General features: G+C 51.4%; 1 protein-coding gene across 1 annotated transcript in view; it reads left to right on the plus strand.

Moving 5' to 3' along the window:
* The window catches only part of LOC106590749 (vacuolar protein sorting-associated protein 13B), a 258600-nt gene that overhangs the window by 69652 nt on the left and 178948 nt on the right, over positions 1-10000 (plus strand). The window contains exon 5 of the mRNA XM_045713900.1: positions 7106-7223. Within this exon, the coding sequence (XP_045569856.1) occupies positions 7106-7223 (118 nt within the window). The remainder of the gene's footprint in view (positions 1-7105; positions 7224-10000) is intronic.

Here is a 10000-nt window from a genome sequence, read left to right on the forward strand (position 1 = left end):
GGTCTGATTGCCCCGGGCCTCCCCAGGGACGTCTCTCTCTGCGTGGGTCGTGACATGGGGGGACAAGGCCTCAGCGTGTCAGACCTGGGGGGCGGTTGGAGGAGGGGTAGTCTGTTAGCGATAAGGACCTATCGGGTTACCCTCCATTTATTTTCTCACTGCTTGGGCGTTCGTTTGTCCTCGCTCCACCGACCAGTACCCCTCTCTCCCCCTCCCTCCCTCTCTCACCCCCCCCCACCCCTCTCTCCCCTACCTCCCTCCCTCTCTCACTCCCCCCACCCCTCTCTCACCCCCCCACCCCTCTCTCCCCTACCTCCCTCCCTCTCTCACTCCCCCCACCCCTCTCTTCCCTCCCTCTCTCACTCCCCCCACCTCTCTCCCTCCCTCTCTCCCTCCCTCCCTCTCTCTCTCCCCCTCCCTCTCTCTCTCCCCTCCCTCTCTCTCTCCCCTCCCTCTCTCTCCCCCTCCCTCTCTCTCCCCTCCCTCCCTCTCTCCCCTCCCTCCCTCTCTCACCCCCCACTCCCTCTCTCTCTCTCTCCCCTCCCTCCCTCTCTCACTCCCCCCACCCCTCTCTCCCCCTCCCTCCTTCTCTCACTCCCCCACCCCTCTCTCCCCTCCCTCCCTCTCCCTCTCTCACCCCCACTCCCTCTCTCCCCTCCCTCCCTCCCTCCCCCTCTCACTCCCCCCACCCCTCTCTCCCATCCCTCCCTCCCTCTCACTCCCCCTCCCTCCCTCTCTCCAGCCACACTGCTTTGATGTCACTCTGAGTTCACTGGGCCCAGGAGAGGAAAATCAACAATAACATTAGAACGTGTTTATCCAGCGAGCTTTCTGTTGGATCCTCGCTCTCATTAATCCAGTGGAACACTGTGAAAATGACCAGTTTGACTAATGTTTAGTTTAGTAGCAGCCCCCCCATCCCTTCCAGTCTATAGTTTAGTAGCAGCCCCCCCCATCCCTTCCAGTCTATAGTTTAGTAGAGCTAGCAGCCCCCCATCCCTTCCAGTCTATAGTTTAGTAGCAGCCCCCCCATCCCTTCCAGTCTATAGTTTAGTAGAGCTAGCAGCCCCCCCATCCCTTCCAGTCTATAGTTTAGTAGAGCTAGCAGCCCCCCCATCCCTTCCAGTCTATAGTTTAGTAGAGCTAGCAGCCCCCCCATCCCTTCCAGTCTATAGTTTAGTAGAGCTAGCAGCCCCCCCATCCCTTCCAGTCTATAGTTTAGTAGAGCTAGCATCCCCCCCATCCCTTCCAGTCTATAGTTTAGTAGAGCTAGCATCCCCCCCCATCCCTTCCAGTCTATAGTTTAGTAGAGCTAGCAGCCCCCCCATCCCTTCCAGTCTATAGTTTAGTAGAGCTAGCAGCCCCCCATCCCTTCCAGTCTATAGTTTAGTAGAGCTAGCAGCCCCCCCCATCCCTTCCAGTCTATAGTTTAGTAGAGCTAGCAGCCCCCCCATCCCTTCCAGTCTATAGTTTAGTAGAGCTAGCAGCCCCCCCATCCCTTCCAGTCTATAGTTTAGTAGAGCTAGCAGCCCCCCCATCCCTTCCAGTCTATAGTTTAGTAGAGCTAGCAGCCCCCCCATCCCTTCCAGTCTATAGTTTAGTAGAGCTAGCAGCCCCCCCATCCCTTCCAGTCTATAGTTTAGTAGAGCTAGCAGCCCCCCCCATCCCTTCCAGTCTATAGTTTAGTAGAGCTAGCAGCCCCCCATCCCTTCCAGTCTATAGTTTAGTAGAGCTAGCAGCCCCCCATCCCTTCCAGTCTATAGTTTAGTAGAGCTAGCAGCCCCCCGTCCCTTCCAGTCTATAGTTTAGTAGAGCTAGCAGCCCCTCCCATCCCTTCCAGTCTATAGTTTAGTAGAGCTAGCAGCCCCTCCCATCCCTTCCAGTCTATAGTTTAGTAGAGCTAGCAGCCCCCCCATCCCTTCCAGTCTATAGTTTAGTAGAGCTAGCAGCCCCCCCCCCATCCCTTCCAGTCTATAGTTTAGTAGAGCTAGCAGCCCCCCATCCCTTCCAGTCTATAGTTTAGTAGAGCTAGCAGCCCCCCATCCCTTCCAGTCTATAGTTTAGTAGAGCTAGCAGCCCCCCCATCCCTTCCAGTCTATAGTTTAGTAGAGCTAGCAGCCCCCCCATCCTCATACTGCTGTATATATAGTGTATGAAGGGGTGTCCATACTGCTGTATATATAGTGTATGAAGGGGTGTCCATACTGCTGTATATATAGTGTATGAAGGGGTGTCCTCAGTCTGCTGTATATATAGTGTATGAAGGGGTGTCCATACTGCTGTATATATAGTGTATGAAGGGGTGTCCATACTGCTGTATATATAGTGTATGAAGGGGTGTCCTCATACTGGTGTATATATAGTGAATGAAGGGGTGTCCATACTGCTGTATATATAGTGTATGAAGGGGTGTCCATACTGCTGTATATATAGTGTATGAAGGGGTGTCCATACTGCTGTATATATAGTGAATGAAGGGGTGTCCTCAGTCTGCTGTATATATAGTGAATGAAGGGGTGTCCATACTGCTGTGTATATATAGTGGATGAAGGGGTGTCCATACTGCTGTATATATAGTGTATGAAGGGGTGTCCATACTGCTGTATATATAGTGAATGAAGGGGTGTCCATACTGCTGTATATATAGTGTATGAAGGGGTGTCCTCATACTGCTGTATATATAGTGTATGAAGGGGTGTCCATACTGCTGTATATATAGTGTATGAAGGGGTGTCCATACTGCTGTATATATAGTGAATGATGGGGTGTCCATACTGCTGTATATATATAGTGAATGAAGGGGTGTCCACACTGCTGTATATATAGTGAATGAAGGGGTGTCCACACTGCTGTATATATAGTGTATGAAGGGGTGTCCATACTGCTGTATATATAGTGAATGAAGGGGTGTCCATACTGCTGTATATATAGTGAATGAAGGGGTGTCCTCAGTCTGCTGTATATATAGTGAATGAAGGGGTGTCCATACTGCTGTGTATATATAGTGGATGAAGGGGTGTCCATACTGCTGTATATATAGTGGATGAAGGGGTGTCCATACTGCTGTATATATAGTGAATGAAGGGGTGTCCATACTGCTGTATATATAGTGAATGAAGGGGTGTCCTCAGTCTGCTGTATATATAGTGAATGAAGGGGTGTCCATACTGCTGTGTATATATAGTGGATGAAGGGGTGTCCATACTGCTGTATATATAGTGGATGAAGGGGTGTCCACATACTGCTGTATATATATAGTGAATGAAGGGGTGTCCACACTGCTGTATATATAGTGAATGAAGGGGTGTCCATACTGCTGTATATATAGTGTATGAAGGGGTGTCCATACTGCTGTATATATAGTGAATGAAGGGGTGTCCATACTGCTGTATATATAGTGAATGAAGGGGTGTCCTCAGTCTGCTGTATATATAGTGAATGAAGGGGTGTCCATACTGCTGTGTATATATAGTGAATGAAGGGGTGTCCATACTGCTGTATATATAGTGTATGAAGGGGTGTCCTCATACGGCTGTATATATAGTGTATGAAGGGGTGTCCATACTGCTGTATATATAGTGTATGAAGGGGTGTCCATACTGCTGTATATATAGTGAATGATGGGGTGTCCATACTGCTGTATATATAGTGTATGAAGGGGTGTCCATACTGCTGTATATATAGTGTATGAAGGGGTGTCCATACTGCTGTATATATAGTGTATGAAGGGGTGTCCATACTGCTGTATATATAGTGTATGAAGGGGTGTCCATTCTGCTGTATATATAGTGTATGAAGGGGTGTCCATACTGCTGTATATATAGTGGATGTCCTTGAACTGATTTATGTTAAACTTGCACACAGAAGTTGTATTGGGTGACGTCAGCCTGCAGTACCCCGGACGGCCTTCAGCTTGACTTCCTCACTGAGAGGGGGGCAGCACTGAGCCTCCCGGACTAGCTCAACCTGTTCCTATGAGACGCCATCTGAGCGAGCTGAAAAGCGCGACTTGCTTGACTTCAAATGCTCTGTTGTGTCTTCACATTGGAGCGAGTGGAGTCACGTGATGGATGGCTTTGGCCTTTTGTTTTTCCAGTCGTTTGTCGTCCCCCCCCCTCAGACAAGACCTCGGAGCAGGACCGCTAGAGCCAGACGTCTACAGGGGCAGAGGGGGGTGAGAGGTCATGCTTGGCTTTCCTGTGCCCTAACCCTCCGTGGGTCCTGGGTAGGGGGTCCCCCCCCCCCCCCCCCCCGATCTCCTGTCACTCACACTGGCAGGGCGTCTCTGCTCTCTGCCGGCCGTCATCTCTGCTCTACAGGGCAACAGCTGAGTTGACATGGAGGCCAGGCAGAAAATCCCACCTCCAAGCCCTTTACCTCCTCTACCCCCCCAGACCCTCCCCAGGAGCCCCCCCCAGACCCTTCCCAGGAGCCCCCCAGGAGCCCCCCCAGACCCTCCCCAGACCCCCCCAGGAGCACCCCCCAGACCCTCCCCAAGAGCCCCTCCCAGCCCCTCCCCAGGAGCCCCCCAGACCCCCCCAGGAGCCCCCCCAGACCCTCCCCAGGAGCCCCCCAGACCCTCCCCAGGAGCCCCTCCAGACCCCCCCCAGGAGCCCCCCAGACCCTCCCCCGACCCCCCCCCAGACCCCTCCCCAGGCCCCCCCCTCCCCAGGGCCCCCCTATACTCATTGTCAGTGTCAGACCCCGTGGTGGTTGTATCTGTATTTAAATATCTGTCCGTAAACATGGTAGATGCAGCGTTTTGAAGTGATGGAATGTTTACAAATGAAGTGTGAGATAATCAGACTGTAATCTATTTCCTATCGTTGCCAATTTCTATAATTCCCAACCTTGATGAGATATTTATTATTCCTCCACATTCTGTTTACCAGTTCCCACCGAGCTGGGCCACGGAAAACCCTCTGCCGGCGGCTCTGTGTGTGTGTGTGTGTGTGTGTGTGTGTGTGTGTGTGTGTGTGTGTGTGTGTGTGTGTGTGTGTGTGTGTGTGTGTGTGTGTGTGTGTGTGTGTGTGTGTGAGGAGCTTAGTGTAAATATTTTCACCAGACAGTCTTCATCTGTTTTGGCATCGCTGTGTTTACTTTAGCCCACCGACCGACCGGGGGAAACGGATTCATCCAGTCCACCTCCTTAAAGTATGTTTAAATGACATCTTCATTACTACACCAACACCACAAGCACAGGGCTGATCTGATCACCTCCTGTCAAACCTAGAGGTTAGAATGGATGGCTGGAGAGCTGTCACACTATAAGAGGAGGGAGGGGAGGGGGGAAGGAGGGAGGAGAGGGGTGGGGAGGCTGGAGGGGAGGGGGGAGAAGGAGGGAGGGGTGGGGAGGCTGGAGGGGAGGGGGAGAAGGAGGGAGGGGTGGGGAGGCTGGAGGGGAGGGGGAGAAGGAGGGAGGGGTGGGGAGGCTGGAGGGGAGGGGGAGAAGAGGGGGGGAGGAGGAGGAGAGGAGAATGGGGAGGGGGAGGAGGAGGAGAGGAGAGTGGGGGAGGAGGAGAGGAGAATGGGGAAGGGGGAGGAGGAGAGGAGGAGGAGGAGAGGGAGGGGGAGGAGAAGGGGAAGGAGGAGGAGAGAAGGGGAGGAGGAGGAGGAGGAGGAGGAGGAGGAGAGGAGGAGGAGGAGGGAGGAGGAGGAGGAGGAGAGGGGAGGAGGAGGAGGAGGGAGGAGGAGGAGGAGGAGGAGAGAAAGGGGGAGGAGGAGGAGGGAGGAGGAGGAGGGAGGAGGAGGGAGGAGGAGGAGGAGGAGAGGGAGGAGGAGGAGGAGGAGGAGGAGGAGGGAGGAGGAGGAGGAGGAGAGGGGGAGGAGGAGGAGGAGGAGGAGGAGGAGGAGGAGGAGAGGAGGAGGAGGAGGAGGAGGAGGAGAGGAGGAGGAGGAGGAGGAGGAGAGGGAGGAGGGAGGAGAGGAGAGGGGGAGGAGGAGGGGGAGGAGGGGGTTATGCAGCCAATTTGTGTTTGGTTTTGACACCTTTAGGTTCGTCAGAATAATGCTGAGTTCTCAGACTGCCATGTTAACCACCTGATGCCGAGGTGTGTGTGTGTGTGTGTGTGTGTGTGTGTGGTGTGTATGGTATTGATTAGGGTTCATAAGGAGGAGGTTGTAAACCAGAGAGGAGGGTTACTGGTGGATGTCTACACCTCCCTCCCTCCCTCCCTCCCTCCCTCCCTCCCTCCCTCCCTCCCTCCCTCCCTCCCTCCCTCCCTCCCTCCCTCCCTCCCTCCCCAGCAGCCTTGTGACCCCTCCCTCCCTCCCTCCCTCCCCTCTGCAGCAGCCTTGTGACCCCTCCCTCCCTCCCCTCACTCCCTCCCTCCCTCCCCTCCCCAGCAGCCTTGTGACCCCTCCCTCCCTCCCTCCCTCCCTCTGCAATAGCCTTGTGACCCCTCCCTCCCTCCCTCCCTCCCTCCCTCCCCAGCAGCCTTGTGACCCCTTGCCCTTCTTGACCCCCCTACACCTAATCCTCTGCTGATGTCTCTCTCTCTCGTTTCAATTCAAGGGCCTTTATTGGCAGGGAAACACATGTTTACATTGTTAAAGCAGGTGAAATAGATAATAAATATAATAATAAATGAACAGTAAACATTACGCTCACGTTTCAAGGGGTTATACACATTACACATGTCATTGTCTATATACAGTGTTGTAACGATGTGCAAACAGTAAAAGTTCACAAGGGAAATTAAATAAACATAAATATGGGTTCTATCTCTCTCTCTCTCTCTCTCTCTGTTTCTCTCTCTGTCTCTCTCTCTCTCTCTCTGTCTCTCTCTGTCTCTGTCTCTCTCTCTCTCTGTCTCTCTCTGTCTCTCTCTCTCTCTCTCTGTCTCTCTCTGTCTCTGTCTGTCTCTCTCTGTCTCTGTCTCTCTCTCTCTCTGTCTCTCTGTCTCTCTCTCTCTCTCTCTCTCTCTCTCTGTGTCTCTCTCTCTGTCTTTCTTATAATTCAATTCAATTTAAGTGCTTTATTGGCATGGGAAACACATTGCCAAAGCAAGTGAAATAGATAATAAACCAAAGTGAAATAAACAATAAAAAGCATTTATTAAATCTCTGTGTGTGTGTGTGTGTGTGTGTTTGTTTTCCTGTACAGGACGACCATGAGAGTGGTTCCAGCTCCACGAGTCGCAGCGCCTCAGAGAGCTCCAAGACCCTTAGCAAGCCGCGCCGTCTCCAGCAAGCCGCCCCGTCCGACCCAGACCTGCCCCCAGGTGAGTGATGGTTCCGGGGCCACAGGGAGTACTCTACCCCCCCTGCTTCACACTGACCACCAGGCAGGGCTAGGCCTCAGTGGGTAGATGAATTCACTGACAGGACAGGTCTTATCAGAAAGGGCATCTGACCACCACGGTCCTCGATGCGTCCTTGTTCCCTAGCCCTATGGATCCTGGTCCAAAGTAGGGCACCATCTAGGGAATAGGGTGTAATTTGGGATTCAGATGTTGGTGTTACAGCCTGAATTTAAAATGGATTCCATTCAGATGTTGTTGTTACAGCCTGAATTTAAAATGGCTTCCATTCAGATGTTGTTACAGCCTGAATTTAAAATGGATTCCATTCAGTTGTTGTTGTTACAGCCTGAATTTAAAATGGATTCCATTCAGATGTTGTTGTTACAGCCTGAATTTAAAATGGATTCCGTTCAGATGTTGTTGTTACAGCCTGAATTTAAAATGGATTCCATTCAGATGTTGTTGTTACAGCCTGAATTTAAAATGGCTTCCATTCAGATGTTGTTACAGCCTGAATTTAAAATGGATTCCATTCAGTTGTTGTTGTTACAGCCTGAATTTAAAATGGATTCCATTCAGATGTTGTTGTTACAGCCTGAATTTAAAATGGATTCCATTCAGATGTTGTTGTTACAGCCTGAATTTAAAATGGATTCCGTTCAGATGTTGTTGTTACAGCCTGAATTTAAAATGGATTCCATTCAGATGTTGGTGTTACAGCCTGAATTTAAAATGGATTCCATTCAGATGTTGTTGTTACAGCCTGAATTTAAAATGGTTCTCTTCATTTTGTGATTGATTGTGTTACACCTGACGCGTTTGTGTCCATCTGTGGATAAAAACACTGGTGGGCTAGCATTGCTAGCATTAGCCTGATCCGTTTTCATGATGGCTAGCACTGCTAGCATTAGCCTGATCCGTTTTCATGATGGCTAGCACTGCTAGCGTTAGCCTGATCCGTTTTCACGATGGCTCGCACTGCTAGCGTTAGCCTGATCCGTTTTCATGACGGCTAGCATTGCTAGCGTTAGCCTGATCCGTTTTCATGATGGCTAGCAACTATCTGCAACTTAACAGGAATCTGGGAGACTTGCGGTCCGAGCCGTGAAGGCTGAACGCGTCGTGGAATCCCTAGCAAAACAAACTGTAGCTATGATTTTCTTTTAAACGATTTAATTAAAACGATTTAATAAAAACAACAAGAGTGAAGACAGTACACTGTCCTGTTGCACACTTTGATGACATCTGGGCTTCATAAGGCTCTGGTCCAAAATAGTGCGCTATATAGGTAATAGGGAGCCTTTTGGGACGTATCCCAGTCCAGTAGAGCTGTGAGTCGCTAGGAGCTGAGGAATGGAGAGTGAGAGTCGTTGTAAACCTCTAATCTGTAATTAAATTGTAGAAAAAAAAATCTCAGGATTATATCAACGGTGTAGCTGTTGGCCAGCCAGGCTGTAAACTACAGCTTTTACAGTGTTGAGGAACCCATCTGGAGAACCTCCATGCTGTACCACAACCCACTGCTGCAGCTGGAGGACAATACATCACTCTCAGTTGGACATGTACATGGGGATTTATAATTGTGTGATTTATAGGATACAGTGTGTTGTTGTGTTAGACCGGACCTGTTCAACAGTAGCCATGCTTTTCTGTTTTAACAAGGTCTACATACACTATATATACAAAAGTATGTGGACACCCCTTCAAACGAGTGGATTCGGCTAGTTCAGCCACTGCCCGTTTCTGACAGGTGTATAAAATCAAGCACACAGCCATGCAATCTCCATAGACAAACGTCGGCAGTAGAATGGGCCTTACTGAAGAGCTCAGTGACTTTCAGACCCATAACCATTCAGACCCATAACCATTCAGATGGTGATAGTATTTCCTGTATTCCACGGAGGAGACTACTTGACTCGGGGCTGTGTTGCTGAGCTCATATAAAGTAGTATTTCCTGTATTACATGGAGGAGACTACTTGACTTGGGGCTGTGTTGCTGAGCACATATAAAGTAGTATTTCCTGTATTCCACGGAGGAGACTACTTGACTCGGGGCTGTGTTGCTGAGCTCATATAAAGTAGTATTTCCTGTATTACATGGAGGAGACTACTTGACTTGGGGCTGTGTTGCTGAGCTCATATAAAGTAGTATTTCCTGTATTCCACGGAGGAGACTACTTGACTCGGGGCTGTAAAGGTTTGGTTTTCCCAGTCGTTTGGGGCTTCCTCCCTGTGGGCTGAGGCACAGGTGCTGGCTGTGTCAATTGTTTACAGAAGTTTTGAGCTGCACGATGGCTCACAGAGCGGGGTGGAGGGGCGGAGGGGTAGAGGGGCGGAGGGATGGGGGGTGGAGGGGTGGAGTGCTGAGGGGTGGAGGGGTGGAGTGCTGAGGGGTGGAGGGGTGTAGGGCTCTGGCCGGGCAGTTGGCAGTGGGCAGTGGGCAGTTGGCAGTGGGTAGTGGGTAGTGGGCAGTGGGCAGGGGGTAGTGGGTAGTGGGCAGTGGGCAGGGGGTAGTGGGCAGTGGGCAGGGGGCAGTGGGCAGGGGGTAGTGGGCAGGGGGTAGTGGGCAGTGGGTAGTGGGTAGGGGATAGTGGGTAGGGGATAGTGGGTAGGGGGCAGGGGGTAGGGGATAGTGGGTAGGGGGCAGGGGGTAGGGGGGCAGTGGGTAGTGGGTAGGGGATAGTGGGTAGGGGATAGTGGGTAGGGGGTAGGGGGTAGGGGGCAGTGGATAGTGGGTAGGGGGCAGTGGGTAGTG

The sequence above is a fragment of the Salmo salar genome, unplaced genomic scaffold, assembly GCF_905237065.1.
Source record: "Salmo salar unplaced genomic scaffold, Ssal_v3.1, whole genome shotgun sequence".
Lineage (NCBI taxonomy): Eukaryota > Metazoa > Chordata > Actinopteri > Salmoniformes > Salmonidae > Salmo > Salmo salar.